This window comes from Aedes aegypti, chromosome 2 (genome assembly GCF_002204515.2).
Source record: "Aedes aegypti strain LVP_AGWG chromosome 2, AaegL5.0 Primary Assembly, whole genome shotgun sequence".
In the NCBI taxonomy this organism is placed as follows: Eukaryota; Metazoa; Arthropoda; class Insecta; order Diptera; family Culicidae; genus Aedes; species Aedes aegypti.
The window spans coordinates 220,646,469-220,666,384 of NC_035108.1; the positions used below are offsets into that span (position 1 = coordinate 220,646,469).

The window sequence follows — 19,916 nt, forward strand, 5'->3', positions numbered from 1 at the left end:
CATTAAAACAAGATATTCATTCTGTGAATTATGCTCTCAATGTTGGGTGGAGATCCCCAATCAACTCATCGATTTGCTTTGATATATCAATGCTCTCGATGGAAAAGCCTGGACAACAGATTCGAGTGTTATCAAAATTGTTCTTTCATTCAATTTTCTTAATAACCCGGTAATTTGAAAAAAGACTTTTTTTAGTATTTAATTGTTTCGTCATAGTTTGTGTAAGATTATTTCAGTATGGGGAACGATAATGAAATTAAGCTGAAATATTATAAAGTTGAATAACTTGTATACTGCCTATGAAAGCATAACTGTCCCATATTGATTTTCGAGCCAACAACTTTTTTCGTTGCAATATTCATGTTTGAATATAAACTATATTATGCATATACAAATTTACACACTTTGCTGAACATGTCGTGGTAAAACAAGAAGTTGGTGTAGTCCCATATTGAAAAATAAAGGCATAAAAGTCTCTATGAGCCGATGCATGAGTTCATTATTTGACGTTTGAGCGGTGCAGTGTTATTTATGTGACCATGACTCGGCACCGCTCAAACGTCAAATTAGTGAACTTGTGCATCGGTCCATATGTACTATGAACCCCAGCTGCAAAACATGATTTATGCTCAAGCTTATATTTTTGTTGATCAATAGTTGTTAAAGTAGTAAGCAGTGCGGTTGTACTGAGTGATATGGCATGCACAATTGTATTAGAAAATTATAAACATTTGTATGAAAAAACAAACTTCAGACTTGGAGCGTTATTTTCTCAATGCCTACTTTTTCCATATGGGACAGTTATGCCTTCATGGGCAGTATAATAATCGCTAAGATTTTCTGAGCATTCCAAATATTACAAGTGTAATCTTTTCTACATCTGGCACCTTATTGCTAAATGGATTTGAATTTGGATAATAATGACGAATATCCATGTCAAATTAAATATATTTTATCTTGATCTTTTTCATTGAAATCTGTTTCCTAACAACGAATAATTAAAAAACAATCCTCTAATGTAACTAAATGTCTTTTCAACATATTATAAAATCTATTGTACCCTAACTCGTTACTGTTAGCTTCATCAATCCAATCAAAGATTTTTCCTTTTTCTATATTTTCAGCTGTAAATTAATTTTTCATAGTAACAACAGCAAAAGTAATACAATTTAGCCAACAACTTAAACAGGAAAAGCTGCTACAGCAAATCAAACATTTATTCGTCAGATTATCCTTACGTTTCAGTCAGTAATTGATATCAAAATCTGTGTTGAACTTCTGAATTCCAATTTTTTGTTTCAACCCAATTGCTAAGAAAAACAAATAAAAAAAATTAGGGGGGTGGGGGTGCTTGATATGCTACGTATTTTCCAAGGGAGGGTATCAGTATTTGTGACGAAACGCTACGAGGGTGGTGTAAAAAATCAGCGAAAAAATGCTACGTCATTTATGGACGGCCCCTTACTTTGAATGACGTTTCCTAAACTTCAGCCCTCTGTGGTGAAAACTCATTGCGCCACAGACATCAGACTTAGGAAAATTGTGAAAATTGTAGAAAAAATGCATTTCAAACAAATGCAATTTTCTCAGCGAATAACGGTCCAATTTTGGAATTTAATTCATTGTTGGAAAGGTTATTGTCTAAACTTTAAAATGTTGTTGAGGTTACACGGTTTATTAAAATAAATTTTGCCTAAGTAAAGACCACCACCACAGTTTAGTTTGGGGTTTTTACTATCTGCGGAACGAGAATCCATATGCGGATAGCTACGGATGAGCATCAATTTGGAATAAAGGTCGAAAAAATTGATTTTTTTGTTAATTACAATTTTTGATTATGCGAGCATAACCCAAAAAATCGTAAAAATTAAACACTGCTTGAAAGGTGGAACTGTTAAACGTCAAATCTTATCTTAAAAGTATTACACACTTAATTATTACTTTTGAACATAGCAAAAAATTCTTACAATGCGTGGCAAAAGGCTCAACACAAGCAAGAGTGCTGCGAGAAATAAAATAAAGATTGGCTCGACGGTCATTTGGAACTTGCAAAGTACATCGCAGAAACACCTGGCCGTTGACGTCCACAAAAACTTAGTAATAGAAGTAAGCGAAGGAAAACCGATGAAATATTTGTCGGTAATGTTGACACTATATTTAGGAAAGCCTCTAGCAGAAACAATTCGAAGATCTCGACAGCTCTGAAAACTTGAACACTGAAGGCAATGCACTAGACGAATTAATGGAAGATGTTGAAGAACTTGATGATAATTTTACTGATGAAAATTCATAAAATGAGTATTATTGCTTGAGAATTTGATTTAGTTTTAAGAGAAAGTTAATAGGGTAAGTGTACCAGTTATAGACAAAGTGGTTCCCTATTTCGCCATACGTGATTACTTTAATGTCTTCAAATCTTGAATTTTCTTGTGTGTTGTAGTAGTTTGATTTGAGATATATCTTGATGTTAAAGCATTCGAAAATACTTGAAATGTGAAAATTTCCAAAATGTCCCACATGGCCAAATAGGGAACCACTATGGCCATAACTGGTACACTTTCCCTAGGTAAAGTTTATTAGAACAATTTATCAATTAAAATAATGTTTTATATTGTAATATATTCATCAATGCAGTAAAAAATGGAGACATATAAATGGAGGTGCTCGGTGAAAATAATGGAAACATATAAAAAATAATCATTTCGACTAGTTCACATGATTTAGTTGTGTGGAAAAAAAATGTCCAGGAGTGGGGGGAGGGGACAGATAAGTTTTTTTGTGGGGGTGATATTTGGTAGACAAATGATTCTTCACCAAAATACCTGATAATTAAAATAATACTCTTATACAACATATTTAAATTCAATTATATCAATTGATACAAAATGTCACTTTATTCAACAATCTTATGCTCTTGAATAAACTAAAGCATATTAGGTAAGTTATTGCCAACAGTATTTTATTATTTATCCAGAATAACCCTTCTTTCAAATATTAATTCTTCTTTTTAGTTCCGCTATTGGAATATTTGTTTCCACTGTAGATGTTGCTATATTTAGCTCAAATTTACCCTTCTTTCAAACATTCAATTTTTTCTCTTTCTTAATGTGATGTTACCATAATTATAGGTATTAAACTGTTGATTCAAAATTTAAATAATTTTCGCCTTCTTAAATGCTTATCTGTGACAGATACGCGTATTTCGACTACCACTTACAGTCTTCTTCAGAGTCAGTTACTCGTATCCACTGTGGATTCGAGTAACTGACACTGAAGAAGACTGCAAGCGGTAGTCGAAATACGCGTATCTGTCAAAGATAAGCATTTAGGAGCGGAATTAAAAGGTACACGGTACTCCATTTACTTTTAAGATTCTCTGCTCAGAGGATTCAAACATTAATTGAAGAATTTTCTCCTTGTTTAATGCATAGGATGTTCTTTGGAGCTATATTTTTTGGTTTCCAACTGACAAAAGGGCGGTAATCGGTAACATTAATCTGCTCAAATTATCAGCGAAAAGAGAAATCGATTACTGCAGTTACTTCGGTGGATTATGCTACTTTTCCGAATGTCAGTTCCCCAAATATCGGTTATCCGAACGCCAGTTCCCCGAATGCCAGTTCCCCGAATGCCAGTTCCCCGAATGCCAGTTCCCCGAATATTCCGTTTCCCCGACTAGCCCACATCCTCGAAAAGTTTTTAGCACTCATAATTGTCGTAACTTTATACATTTCAGGGTGGTGAACGAACTGACCATCTAATAAGCACCCTTCTTTACTTTATTGGCGGTTCTTTCGAGTTTTACCGTCCTCAGCGTTTTTGCCAACATGTGTATAGCCGAGAATGACAGAATACCTCCTTCTTTTGATTGCTTATCGTTTTTTCTCGTTTACCATCCTGCCACTGAAGACTATTATAACATTTATTTTAACTGCACCGCTTTTAGGGGAAACGGGTTATTCGGGGAAATTGCATTCGGGAAACAGGGTAATTCGGGGAAAAGTAGCACAATCACTTCGATGATTCTGAACGCAATTTTTAACGTCTTCATTTTATTATGTCGCAATTTTTTTGGCTTCAGATCTTATATTGGTTTAAAAATAAATGTTGCCTCCTTTTAAAAATAGGCTGTTCTTTATATTAATGCTGTTTTAAATTTTATTACTTTGTTAAGCAAAATGTAAACCATTTTTATATTTGGCTGTTTTATCAATTATTGCAAGACGTTCTTGAAATGATAATTACATTAGAACCTGCCAATAATCAACATATTTTCCTTTCGAGATATGCTGAAAAAAATATTATTTCAATTACAAATTTTTCCCTTCTTTCTATAGTAGATAGTGTTGTGATGTACATTTCCAAAATTAAAAGTTTTACCGTAAATATTTTCTTTAAAAATGTGTTGTTCATTTGAGTTATGTGAGAAGATTTTTTTTTGTGTTAGAGCCTAAAACATTTCAAACGAAAAATAATCTGCTCTCGTATAAAGGCTATTTTTGCATAATGCTGCAATAATAGATCTTTGGATAAGAGCTTGTTATATTTTGCATTTAAATTTTCCCTTCTTTTACCAAGTAATTTCCATTAAGTGTTACGTCCAAACTGGGACAGAACTTGATCTGTTGCGAAGTATTCTATGAGCGTTCCCTTTATTAATAACTGCGAACTTTTTTTGCCCATTTACTTTTTTCAAATATGTATATCGCAAAAAGCTCAAATATACTCTGTGTTCTGGGATGTGGAGAAAATTATTATTCCGAAAAGATCTTCCACCAAACCCGTCACGAGTTTTATTTAGTTATGCTCTCTAATGTGACTACAATTTTTGACATTCATAGCTTGTTATATCTCTGAACAACCACCTCGCTTATTAAAAATGTACGAAAATGTTTTACTATGAGCTCAGGGGTGTTGATCTCGGAAAAAGCTTCGAAAATGCTGGTATTCATTCTTAGCCAATGATTATGCCAAACGACCATTATGCCAAACGGCAATTATGCCAAACGACTTTATGCCAAATGGGGTACAATCATTTTCAATGGTACTACTAGAAGTGGTAACTTCTTGGTATAACGTCCCCACTATTTAGAAAAAGCCTGCTTCCCAGCATAGTGTTCTAATTTTTTGACTAAAGTTGCCATTTTGTATTCGTATGTCCTGAAGCAGGCACGACTATTCCTAGGAAAGTCGAGGAATTTTCCCTTACCATGAATCGAACCCAGACACCTTCAACAGGAAAGCCCCTGTTACATGAAGAGAGAACTACGGAAGATGCACGGAACACAAAATCTTACTTCCCGCTGCTGGCGTCAAATGATTACATTTCAGAGCAATATCATTAATTTATTCACAAACGTAGTAATATCTCGTCTAGAATCCAAACACTTAAATGATCTGTCAATTCGTTCTGTTTCAATTAACCGCACGCTGCCTTGAAATAAAATGAACGGATGAGAAATCTACAACTTGTCCCTGGAGTTCACCTAAGATTATTTTCAATGTGAACATCTGATCCGTTGTCGACCGACCCTCACGAAAATCAGTCTGGTGTTTGTCAACGAAGGACTGCTCTAGCGGTCTCAGTTTATTAAACATAATACACTATAGTATAGTGTATGTACGTCGAATTCAGTAGAGTAGAGTAAGGTGGGCAAAAGTTCGACCTTAGTGGTATAATCAAAGTTTCCAGGAAAACAATAGCAGTTAAAACAAAACAAATACCATGCAGTGAACCTTCAACATATTGGCTACAGTTTTGCTGAACAAACTTGTGTCAAAATATTTACCCATTTTTAGTTATAACAGTTTCAAAATTGATTGTCTTATTCGAACTTTTGCCACACCGGTGGGGCAAGAGTTCGAATCTAGTGTGGGGCAAAAGTTCGCTGGCCAAAACACAAAATATCGATCCTTTTATGACAGGCATACTTTACACCAGCCGTAAACTCAAGTTTAACGAAAAATACATACTAAATTTTCATCATAAAATTGCCCAAAACTGGGTTGATTGTAATATACTCAAAAATAGTAGTTTTTCGCAAAAATAAGTGGACATGTTAATTTTTTTTTTGGGGGCAACGTGGCGTAGTTGGCTACACGTTCGCTTCATAAGCGGATCGTCATGGGTTTGATTCCCAGCCCCCAGCAAAAAACTCTTCGTCAGTCCACTTGAAAAACTACACGAGCTCCACCCGTCCAACCAGGCCCATGGCACGGGACGACTTTTAGCGTAGTCAACATCTCCATGTGTTTACTCATTTTCGGGTAATTTGAATCGAGAGTGCAATCAGAATGCGAAGTTTTGTTTAATGTTTATGATCCATAATCGAGCAAGAGTCGCAATCAAATCACTGATTGCTTGCTTGGATGCTTGCAGGATGCCTTTTAATGTTTGCTCTCCTTTTAAAACCATCGAAATGTTGAATGTGCTTCAACTTTTTGGCACATTATTGGCTGATTCAACAATATTAAAAAATTGATAATCAAACCATAGCAAACAATTAAACAAAACAATGGTCTTTATTTTCACAGTTCTTACAACTGACAGTGGGCGATATGCACTTATCGCCCGGGACATCCTGGCTACGAAGAACACTGTGTATCGATATATGGTTGTCATGGGCCTGCGTCCAACACTATGGCCGTCTGAAAGCGGACTGACAACAAACTGACCCTCTTCTGAGCGAACATGCTCTAATGTACCTGGATAACATGACGATCGACCAACGGCAAGGAATAATGAACTTCTCTCTGGAAAATCCACAAATAGATTTAATCGATAAAGCAGACAAAAAAGAACCACTGTATAATTTGAATTTGCTCTGGTGATGCCCAAGCTGGCGAATAAGAGCTCAAAAAAAAACAATGTTAAATTTTGGTGACAGTTTTCACACGATCAGACAAATTTAACTAAATTTGAAGATAATATGTAGACAATTTGCAATTTTTCCGTGGTTTTATACATGGGTCGAATTTTTGCCCCGCAGATTCGAACTTTTGCCCCACTATGGGCCAAAAACTGTTTTCAAGCATTTATGCAAAAACTAATACACATCAAAGCAACCTTATGATAGGCCTAGAAACGCCCTTACATAAATTATTGAAAAAGATTTTATCTTCAATTGGTTCCATGCAACGAAAGTTTGACCAAAAATTACAATATTCACGTCGAAAAACAACAAATAGCCATAGCTTTTCCAAATCTCAATCGATTTTTATGATATTTGGATTGGAAGTCTCTTACTTGAATAGCATTCGAACCACCATGACATTTAAAAAATTTGTTTTGAATTGAGCTAGAAATCTTAAAAAGAAACTCTTACCCCACTCGAACTTTTGCCCCACTTTACTCTAACCCATTTGTTATTGGCACACTCCAGTCTGTGTTCATTCTTGTAAATTGTACATACGTGGCCGTCTAATCAACTGGTAAGCATTTCTTCGTCCACTTATATCTTCAAAAGCTCTGATTGATTTGTAAAGACCAGATCAGCCTTGGAACTAACTCATCGAAATGCCATTATCCGTGATATTCTCCTAAATGATAATCGATAGAATCAAGAAGGTGTAACAAATAAACTTCAATGCTATTGAAACTTCATAAGTAATAATGGTTCTGAAGGATGTTTAAGACACAGTTATTAAGCTTCTTAGAAGAATAATCATTTTGCTAGTCAATAAAACTTGAAATTAATCTATATCAAGAATGGTGTAATAATTATAGTCCTAATCATGTAGCCAGGTTCATGCGGTTATCCGCAGTCACGAAATAGGATACCCACATGCGCGGGTTCAATCACGTTTCAAGCACCGATTTTCTGAGTATTTTTTATCACAAGCAAAATTGTGTTTTTAAAAATATGTACATAGATAGATGTTTTTTGTTCATTTATGTTATACAATTATTAATTATTCTCTTGTTTTATTCCTTTTTTTTATTGCAGATTAAATTTGTTCGTGCTTCTGTTCAACTGTTACGCATCAATGCCCGGAAGTGAAATGTGAATATAAGGTTATTAAGATGTTTAAAAATTTCGAATAATATATACTTATGCTAAGTAGTATTTATAAGGAAGACTTTCAGTGGGGTGGATCAAAGACTATTTAGTTTTTCAAAGTGCTAGAGAGAAAGAAACAAAATCAATGTTCGGTATCCCAGTTCAAGCGGGATAAATTCGCCATGCTCCGTGGGGGCCAGGAATGTACGTAATATTTCCGGCTGATGAATTAATATTGTTGACATACGGAATCGCAGTACCGAGAGTACAACCACGACCAACTCTGGACAACCTGCGAGAGCCACTTGTCCCCATCGGCAATAGGCCTTCTTCCGCCACCATCCTGTCCCCCAAGCAGATAAATGATCCCCGTCGGATCCAAGGACAACCCCTCACGTCCTCTTCCGCACCTCGTACCCCACCGACACTTTCACCTAGAGACAGAAGCCCGGAACCAAGTGTCAATTTTTCACCGGACGACAGAATTTACGATTACGACGATTCCACTCCACTATACGATACCGATACGACTGTGAATTATGTGAGCCGGGAGCTTAGCTCCAGCATCCACTTCCACCCCTTATCCGCGGCACCTCCAGTCGTACCTAGGCCAAACACTACCTCAACTGCGAAAGGGAAAGAAAAGTCCAAATCCAGACTCCACCTTAAGCTAGGGCGATTGCGACCACATTCCTCCGCTGAACCAAGTGAATCTGCCCGAATCCGCGAAGACCTGCAGATACACGTCTCAAATCCAGTGTTCACACGTGAAAACCTTCGGCAGCGTAATTTTGACGCTTTCTTCGAATCTGGCGAAACGGTATATTCGCTCGAGAAGAAAGAGAAACCTCTCCCTGCCAGTGCGGAATCCATCGAATTGAGCCCATGGAATACCTGTGAAACACCTGGAGTCCATCAACGTTCCATTTCCGTTGGATTCTTTCGAAAAGGAAAATCACCAATCGGTTCTCAACGTGCAAGGAGTGCCGAGCTAGAACTTGAAGAGTCCCAGAAAGGTGACAGGTGCCCCTGAACAACTTTATTGGTTGTCATTCTTTTTACCTAATCCTAGAGTGAGTTTTCTTTTAGTGGAACGTGTTCTGTGACTACCACTTGATGGACACATCAATAACACCGGCTGCTTCAAGATCTAACGCTTCAAATGCTTTATTCTAAAACAAATTATCATGCTGTGACTATTTGCTGTACAAATTACTCTGTTCAACCATTTTTTCAAAGATCGTTATAATAACTATTACGTGTAATTCGTGATACATTATACTGCAAAATAATAATGGAGAAGTTATTATGTATTTATCACATGAAAGAAACAATCGGCAAATTAATGTATCTCTTATGATATTTTCTCGGAGATCAAAATATAACATGGATTCTTTTTGGTGGTTTTCATTATGCCTTAAAACTTTGACACGTCTAAATTTGAAATAGAAATGTAAACAGCAGTTGTGCATAATAACTGATATCACAAATATTTTAGAAAATTACCTTTTGTTGGTTTGCGCTTGAACTGTAGCAGAATAAAAAAATAGATACAAAAAATCAGCAGGGTTATGATTTGGTGTAGGTGGAGATTAGCGTAGGATTGTAAGCAATCACCGATGCAATCACGAGGAATGAATTTTCGGGAAATTTTGGATCCTATTTTGGGACTCTAGAAAAGGATATCACTCCGATTATTGCAAGCGGAGTCGGCTCCAGAACATCCCAAAAGTGTTTGTTAATGACCGTATGTTGCAATTAATTACTCAATATACATCATAGCATTATTGCCGGCAAAGTAACTTGAGGATTGAGGTGTTGTCTGATATGGATAGCAATCATCAGATTGACGTTCTTTTGAAAGGTACTGGAATCGTCTCTAGAATACTCTGGAAGCACTTGTAGATGGCCCTATGTTGTATACAATTACTCAATATACATAGCAATATATTCCCATCGTAGAATCTTGTCACATGGTTGTGCTGGTCAAATTAAGATACCAATTGATGCGTGATTGATCAGGCAGAATAAGGTAAAAAAGTCGGAATATACTAATGCAGCGGTTTTCATATCGTGCTCCGCGGAGCACTTGGAGTTCCGCTAAACCTTGGCAGGTGCTCCGTGACAGTTCAATATTCGTATCGATGCCTTTAAATATGTCAAAATACGCTTTTAGTTATACCAAATCCAGCCATATCGAGAATTTTCGAGATTTAAAATTTGAAGAACAAAACCGATCGCGCTAATCAATTAGTAACTCATTAGTTTGTTGTTTTCATTGTTATGGTGGATGACGAAACACAGAGTCTTACACACATGGTGAACTTTCATGAAGTTCTGATATTTTTACGAAAACGTTCAGCATATGGACTAAGATTTTGTTATTTGAAGGCTAAAAATATTCTATCGATAAACATTTTCCCGTACATTTTGTATCGGTCAGTTTTAGCTGAGAAACTGGGGTTTCTTGAATCACTCTCTTTCCCAGATTTTCGACGAACGCTAGCAAATTGTCATGATTAGCTCAATGATTATTGGAATTATTTTATACGCTTGATTGTCTCTTCAAATATCGAAATAAGTAATGTGTTGTTGGAATACATATTCTCGTCGAAAAAATCTGAGCTACGTGCCTTTTCTATAATAATCGAATTTTTGACACCGTGATACAAAATGAGGAACATTTCACAATTACTTTTTCAAATCGACTTAAGTAACTCTCATACGGTTTTGAGAAAATAAATAAAAAAGTATCACAACATATATTCTTAAATTGTTTTAAAATTAATCTCTCTTCTGCCGTGTAGTTACATCGCAAAAACTTTGCATGCAATTAGCTTGCTTTTAGAAACTTATAATTTCCTGTTATTTTCCACAAAAACTGGATGACAAATTAATAAATCCTGAAATCAACGTTTCAAAAGTGAAAAATCAAGTTGGTTTTGAGCCGAACGCATAGAATTTTGTCTGCAAAACATGTAGGATCGATAAACTAAATTTGATCACTTGTATAACATGAGGCCGTTTTGAATAAGATTTCAAGATTTTATTATTTTAATCAAAATTAATAATATTTCTGCTAGTGCTGAACCTGTGGTTCCCATTTAGAAACATGAATAAAGGCTTAAAAAAGAAATATTTTGCTACAGAAACTCGCTTAGTTTCTTGAACAAACGACAAAAATCGGGAAACACCCTTGTACCAATGGTTTATGATCCAGTTACAAACATTGTAGATTTATTTGATCCTTTCAAAATAACTATAATACTATCTCAAACGATCTACGGACGGTGCTCCGACTGACCATTATTATGAGAAAACAATTATCCATCAAATCTAAGCACAGGGATCGATTTTTGTGGTTATTCTGCACCTCAGGGGCCAATTTTTAAAAAATTCTTAGGAGGAATCTCGAGAAATGTTGATTTGATCTTTTTGACTAACCAAAAAACCTACAAAAATACTCAAAAGGATGGCCAAACAACTACAATATAATTATCACCATTGTTATAATCAGAAATATTCACGACTGACTTAGCTTACTAGAGTGGCTTACGTTTTATTTCTTAGTTAACTGGTTTATGTTTAATTGATTGTTGCTTTCTATGACAAATCGATTGAAAGGTAAAACAAATAAATTTACAATAAACAATGTTGTTATTACGGAAAAACAAAGATCTGAGAATAAATTTAGCATAATTATAGTTAGAAAATGAGCCATGTGATATAGTCTTAAATAAATGTGGTTAGAGAGCCAAGAATCAGCGTTTCATACAGGGCAAATCGACAATAATGTTTCATTTGGGCATGGTCGTTGTTGCTCTCTTTGCATTAATATTGAAAACTGATTTACTTTTCGAAACACATTTCAGTGTTTTACGATAAAGGATTGCGAGTTGTTTTTGCAACGTTATTAACCCCTATACCGGCAGCTTCATTTTTTTAACGCAAAATAAATATTCAAATCGTTATAACTTTATTGTTTTTCAATATTTTTGCACCATTTTTTTCTCAAGTTCTCAAACAGCTCTTCTAGTTTTGGGATCTGTGTCGATATTAATTATTAGTGATCTGGTTTTAAAGATATTCCGATGTTCCTTGGGGGACCGACATTTTTTATATAAAATGCCTTTGGTGGCCATTTAGTTTTTGATCAATTAATCAAAAAATAAAATGTGGACTATATAATACCAAGTAACAAGAAGCTTCTCTGAAAAAAATCATTCAAATCGGTTCAGTATTCTTGGAGACATCTGAAAACTACGATATGATGTTTTTTGAAGTTTTTAAGATCTTTATTTTTCCAGCTTGGTTCCAGGAACCTAAATGGTCATTGCTTAAAGACGGCTGCACCAAATTGCTTCATTTTTTCACAACATATTCTCATTAATGTATTGTTCCAAAGAGTGAATATCCGAATACGATTTAAATTCTGTAGCCTGAGAAATTAATGGGGGGTTCTAGTTACGGGTCGGTCCCCCAAGCAATTTTGGAATATATTCAAAACCAGATAACCAATGATCAATATCGACGCAGATCCTAAAACAAGAGAAGTTTTTTGAGAACTTGTGAAAACATGGTGCAAAAATATTGAAAAACAAAAAGTCATAACGATTGAAATTTGAATTTTGCGGTAAAATATGAAGCTGCCGGTAGAGGGGTTAACGAAGGATTGGATCTATGAAGTCAGTTAAGCCTTCATCAAGCAACATTGTAGAAATGTCGTTTGCCTTTGCAAGTAGCGAGCCCTGAAGCTGATTACGTTATCCGAGCCAGAACATGTGTTTTTACTACACGGGAAACATCATTATCACACGTCACAATTGTTCGATGGCTCTTCAACAATTTCAACTACATCCCCATCAAGCACTACCTCAGCACTAATACAACTGAACGTGCTTCTTTCTCTACATGCAACCATACACGTTTGGGTAAAGTAAATGGCATTATAAGCTTTCATAATTTCATCCATACTTTATCCATCTTTACCACGCGTAATTTCACCCTACTGATCAATTTCACCTGAATTTACTGTACCAGATGTAAAAATAATTTATTAAGCAAAATAAATACGGCAGACTTTAGTGGGCTGGTCACTTGGTGTGAAAGCCGAAATATAAGCTGTAAATAAATAATATTGAATTATTCACGTTCATCGAATACAACATCAATATCATATTGAAATTTATGTCTTTGATTTTATTCTATTAAGCTTACTGGTTTATGCCACGAAGAAACATACTTAAGCCACTCTGGTGAGTTAAGCCAGTTGTAAATATTTTTTTATTACAACAACGGTAAAAATTATATTGTAGTTGAGAACAGTTTGGCCAAATTTTTGAGCATTGTTGTAGGTTTTTCCAGTGCGTTTACGTAATTTTATTAAGTATTATATTGAATTTTCAAGTCAAAAACTTCAAATCAAGATTTCTTGAGATTCCTCCTAGAGATTCTTTAAAAATTTAGCACAGAGATGCAGAATGACCTCAGCAATTGAGCCCTGTGCTTGGATTTGATGAACATTTTTTTCTCATAATAACGATCAGTCAGGGCACCGTGCCCACGGTACCTTAGAATTAATCCGTAACTTACCGTCCCACAGTGGTGCGATCTAGAACAAATGTCTGTCAAAACCTCAAAATCTTTGCAATATTTAAGAACTCGTTTGTTTTAAAATATTCCTTGTTTTGGACTGATAATTAGGGTATACAGTATTGAACAACACATTTGCAACTTATTACATTTTCCACACAAAATTATCAACTGATGCAGATTAGATCTCAGTTATTTATTGACCAATTCCAATAAAATCTTCACTGCACGTCAGGAATTACTTGGATTTCAACAGCCATTCCATAAAAACCGATCTAGTGGGAAACCGAATTCCGTGAAAATTTGCTATTTTGTTCTTTATACGAAATAAGAATACGAGTAGTGTTTGATCCTTTGCTCACGTCACTTGCTCCTGCGGGGGCGGGTGATGTGAGCAGGATCAATCGTGTCGCGCGTCGCTCGCGTGGCATGATTAATTAGTGGCACGGATCGCGAAGCAGGTTAGTTGTAATTGATCCTTTGCTCGCGTCAAATTATTTATCATGGTCTAATCGCTTATCAAAGTGAATCCTGTGACTCAAAGATCCTCCCCATTAACAAACATCTCTCCCTGTAACCTTAGTGGAGATGCAGAGGTAATCACGGTCTCCAAGTAGCAAAGGTTACACACTAACATTCCTTCCTCCAATCCCACCTGACTGCAAGGACGTGGCCGGCGCCGTTATTGACCCTGTATAAATAGAGGCACTGAATTATGCACACTGAAGAAGATTATGGCCAATCCCAGCCGAACTTCTAGTTGATTCTTTGTGCATTTTCACTGACTTCGGTCAATCACGGAATAGCAACCATTGATATGTGTAGTCAGTCTAAGCTAAGCATAGCTTTATACGAAATAAAAATACACGTGTTTTTGGATTTTTTGATTAGGGTAACCCGAAAAATCGCGACTTTGATAAAATCTATTTTTTTAAACATAACTTTTGATTCGCTTCACCGAATTTCAATTTTCTTGGACAAAAGCTAAAGATTTTGACTTTTCAAGAAAAATATAAAATTTCACAAAAATATAAGTTTTTTTTTACACAAAAACAAAAAAATCATATATATCCGTTTTTTCGTGTTTTGAATGCCTTAGGACCAGAGGAACTATTGCTATTCTCATTTTTTCTTGAAAGTTCAGAAAATTTTACGTTTACTGTCAAATTTTTAGCGGTGTATGTTTTTATTTTTATTTTTGAGACATTTTTTTTTTTGAAAATATTAAATCAGGCATTTTTATCGGCTCACACTGTAGGCCTCAGCGCATTAGTTATTTTATGTAAAAAAAATCATAACTTTTGAATAGCTCAACCGATTTCTAATCTTGTTTATGCAATGAAAGCTTTAGATTTCAACTTTGAAGAAATAATATGAAACTCTTCATGACGTACCAGGAATTGAGGAAAAAACCCTTACTGTTGGGTGTCTGATTGCGGGATACCTGATTATTAAATAAAAAAATATGTCTCAAAAGCAAAAGAACATGCATCGCTAAACATTTGAGAGTATACGTAAAAGTTTCTAGAAAGAGTAAGAACAATAATACCCTCTTTGGTCCCAGAACCGAAAAAAGCCCATAAAGTAAAAAAAGCCCCATAAACTAGAATTTTTTAAGTTATTTTTTTTTTATTGGTTTTATATTATTTTGAAATGTTGAAATCTTAACAGTAAACGTAATTTTTTTTTTTAAATTTCAAGAAAAAATGAGTATAGCAATAGCCCTTTTGGTCCCGAGGCCTTCAAAACACCAAAAAACAGTTTTTAATATATTTTTTCATGTAAAAAAAAAACAATTTTTGTGAAATTTTATATTTTTCTTGAAAAGTCAAAATCATTAGCTTTCATGTTGTCCAAGAAAATTTTAAATCGGTCAAGCGGTTCGAAATTATTTTTTTTTTTTTATATAAAAATTTTGCAAAATCGTGGTTTTTCTGGTAATCCTATTACGGAAATGGTAACCCTAATAAAAAAAAAATCCAAAAACACGTGTATCCGCATTTCAAATAAGGAACAAAATAGCAAATTTTCACGGAATTCGGTGACTCACTAGATCGGTTTTTCATGGAATGGCTGATTATTAGATAAGAATTGCGTTCCGGACGCTTTAAAACGCGTTGAAAGTGGTCTATCACAAGTTTTCGCAAAATAAATTGTTACTTTCTTGAAAGCTTTTGAAAGCTTTTGAATGAACTTATTCCCATCGCGGGCATTCGCGGGCTACTACAGTCTAAGGGTATCTTTTTAAAAAATAAGTTTTTGGGATTTTTTTTTTTACTTATATCACATTGTTTGAATTAAATGAAATTTTTTATTCAACTCAAGTGTACTTTATGTATACATGAACAACTTCTCTAAAGAAACCATTGGGGTTTGAGCTTTCTTTAAATTCATAAATAGCTTGTGAATTATGGACCACATATACAAATTTTTTTGAAAAATCACGTCCACTGTCAATTCAAGGAGCTGTATAAAATTCAAAATTCAATGAATCTACTTCAAACTTTGGATTTAAACCCCCGAAGTGTTAAGGAAGTCGGGAAAAATACTACCGTTTGAAGAAAACAACTTTTATTTTTGAGGTTTTGGCCGCCTTCGGACCATTGTGCGTCCGAATGGGATTTTCAGTACGGTCATGAACAGTGTTGTGAAAAACTCAATTTCTCACAACTCACGCTTGAGATTTTTCATGCGTGAGTTGTTAATCATGCAACTCAGCAGTCAAAAAATCATGGATGAGTTGGCTCACCTTTTTAACTCATTGTCTCGTATTTCCGCAGTTTACTCACACACGGCAATATTTTCTTGTTAGTCTGGTAAAATTATGTTAATCCTTTCTAACGTAAATAATAACATTCGGGTTTCACGAGTTTTTGCCGGGTTTTGCGACCGAATCATTTTTTACGGTTTGAGTTGATTGAGTTGATTTTGCATCAAAATCTCAAGCGTGAGATTTGCGGATCAGATCTCTAATGAGTTTGCTCTCACGGGAGAGCGAATTGATTGAGATTTTGAGTGTGAGTCTATCAACACTGGTCATGAAACATGAATATTGTTGTGGTGTTTTGTCAAAATTGCATTGAAATCGGATGAAAATTGTGAAAATTAGAGTCACAAGACTTTGAAGTATGACTTATTAAACATTTTGGTAGTTAAATCCATCCAAAATGTGACTGTTGCATGAGACATGTTTTAATTTAAATTTCACAATTTTTGGACATGCTGGCATAGTCAATACAAACTTTGTCGTTTCTTTTATATGGCCAGATCAGGCATTGCAGAATTCGCTCTCATTTGAGTAGGGGAAATCTGGGTAAAACCGATACTGTGGGTAAGCTCGACACCCTTTGATTTTACATGTTTTGAGCAGATTTTCATGCAGTTCCCACCACGCTCTATCATAACTAGTGAAATGTTGTATTTCGAATGACATTACAACTGACGCTACCAATAAACCGCCAAAATAAACAACAAAATCATATTGGATAACTTAGAAGCAACAGCTGTTGTAATATTTCGATATTATACTTTAACTATTTCGTTTGTGAAATGTTTAAAATGTCATTATTTGTTCTGCATCTACATCATCATTTACTATAATTACGTTGATACAACATGTAGGAAAAATAACTTTTGGTTTTTCGACAGCTGAAAACGCTATTGAAAAATAAATGTCCACTAGGGGTAAGATCGACACTTTCATTGGAGGAAAATCGACACCTTTCTATACTTCATAATCTAACTTCAGGGAATCTTTGTAATCGGAAGACTATTTCTCTAGTGTATTTAGGTCTTTATTTTCGAATTCCAGTGAAGTTCACGGATGGCGAACTTGTTAACATGTAAAATATGACCCTAGATGACTTGCCACAAGCTATCATTACGTAATTTATGTATTTATTTATTTATTTATTAGGTATTCTGTTTATCGGACTTTATAGTCTACATAAACTTAACTGGTTAAACTAGAGTTGTGTTTGATCCTTCGACCTTGACCAGGTCCGTCACACTCGGGCTCAGATTGGGTACCACTTCTAGTACTGCATTTCGTCCCTCGGTAGTGCAAAAGGTACCCAAGTTTGACAGATCGCAGTACACTTTGAACGGCATTCTAGATTACCTTATGAGCCATAAAATTTTGAGCAACTGCAAGGGACATGGGGGTCTTTAATTTGTCTTTGACCTTGACGCTTGCTCCTGCGGGGGCCGGCGATGAGGGCAGGATCAAACATGTCGCGCATCGGTCGAGTAAAGTGAAAAAGTGCCGCGTTCGATAAGTTCTTTTTGATCTTTCGACGTTGACGCTTGCTCCTTGGCAGTGCGTCAAGAAAGCCCGAGCAGTCGTCAGTTGTTTTCCCTCTCGGGTCGAGCGCCTATTTTCTCTGTGTGTTTTTATATAGCTGAGCAAACGAGTGAAGCTGAAAGTGGATTGTTGCTGCTCAAGGATGACGGATCAATTGGTGAGCTCGTTTCATGCTACTATATCTAATCTATAAAATATGTATGATTGCACCTTTAATCGTTACAATGGTGAGACGTAAATATGATTTTTCAACAAACTATGAAAGGTTCGCTTAGCTTAGCTTAGACTGACTACACATATCAATGGTTGCTATTCCGTGATTGACCGAAGTCAGTGAAAATGCACAAAGAATCAACTAGAAGTTCGGCTGGGATTGGCCATAATCTTCTTCAGTGTGCATAATTCAGTGCCTCTATTTATACAGGGTCAATAACGGCGCCGGCCACGTCCTTGCAGTCAGGTGGGATTGGAGGAAGGAATGTTAGTGTGTAACCTTTGCTATATGGAGACCGTGTTTACCTCTGCATCTCCACAAAGGTTACTGGGAGGGATGTTTGTTAATAGGGAGGATCGTTGGGTCACAGGATTCACTTTGATAAGCGATTAGACCATGATAAATTATTTGACGCGAGCTAAGGATCGAACACTACCAACCTGCTTCGCGAACCGCGCCACTAATAAATCATGCCACGCGAGCGACGCGCGACACGATTGATCCTGCTCACATCACCCGCCCCCGCAGGAGCAAGCGACGCGAGCAAAGGATCAAACACAACTAACCTGCTTCACGATCCGCGACACTAATAAATCATGCCACGCGAGCGACGCGCGACACGATTGATCCTGCTCACATCACCCGCCCCCGCGAAAGCAAGCGACGCGAGCAAAGGATCAAACACAACTAACCTGCTTCGCGAACCGCGCCACTAATAGATCATGCCACGCGAGCGACGCGCGACACGATTGATCCTGCTCACATCACCCGCCCCCGCAGGAGCAAGCGACGCGAGCAAAGGATCAAACACAACTAACCTGCTTCGCGATCCGCGACACTAATAAATCATGCCACGCGAGCGACGCGCGACACGATTGATCCTGCTCACATCACCCGCCCCCGCGAAAGCAAGCGACGCGAGCAAAGGATCAAACACAACTAACCTGCTTCGCGAACCGCGCCACTAATAAATCATGCCACGCGAGCGACGCGCGACACGATTGATCCTGCTCACATCACCCGCCCCCGCAGGAGCAAGTGACGCGAGCAAAGGATCAAACACAACTAACCTGCTTCGCGAACCGCGCCACTAATAGATCATGCCACGCGAGCGACGCGCGACACGATTGATCCTGCTCACATCACCCGCCCCCGCAGGAGCAAGCGACGCGAGCAAAGGATCAAACACAACTAACCTGCTTCGCGAACCGCGCCACTAATAAATCATGCCACGCGAGCGACGCGCGACACGATTGATCCTGCTCACATCACCCGCCCCCGCAGGAGCAAGTGACGCGAGCAAAGGATCAAACACAACTAACCTGCTTCGCGAACCGCGCCACTAATAGATCATGCCACGCGAGCGACGCGCGACACGATTGATCCTGCTCACATCACCCGCCCCCGCAGGAGCAAGCAACGCGAGCAAAGGATCAAACACAACTAACCTGCTTCGCGAACCGCGCCACTAATAAATCATGCCACGCGAGCGACGCGCGACACGATTGATCCTGCTCACATCACCCGCCCCCGCAGGAGCAAGTGACGCGAGCAAAGGATCAAACACAACTAACCTGCTTCGCGAACCGCGCCACTAATAAATCATGCCACGCGAGCGACGCGCGACACGATTGATCCTGCTCACATCACCCGCCCCCGCGAAAGCAAGCGACGCGAGCAAAGGATCAAACACAACTAACCTGCTTCGCGAACCGCGCCACTAATAAATCATGCCACGCGAGCGACGCGCGACACGATTGATCCTGCTCACATCACCCGCCCCCGCAGGAGCAAGTGACGCGAGCAA

The 19,916-nt window shown here is 37.1% G+C and overlaps 1 protein-coding gene across 22 annotated transcripts in view; it reads left to right on the forward strand.

The window, feature by feature from the left end:
* Positions 1–19,916, forward strand: part of LOC5567708 — a 424,671-nt gene that overhangs the window by 139,669 nt on the left and 265,086 nt on the right. For 17 of the 22 annotated variants that reach the window (XM_021844068.1, XM_021844074.1, XM_021844070.1 and 14 more), the window contains one exon: positions 7,947–9,016. In XM_021844068.1, the coding sequence (XP_021699760.1) occupies positions 8,203–9,016 (814 nt within the window). In that variant the 5' untranslated portion in view covers positions 7,947–8,202. Of the gene's footprint in view, positions 1–7,946; positions 9,074–19,916 lie in introns of those variants that run through there. The other 5 variants (XM_021844086.1, XM_021844089.1, XM_021844087.1 and 2 more) reach the window with 4 other exon arrangements.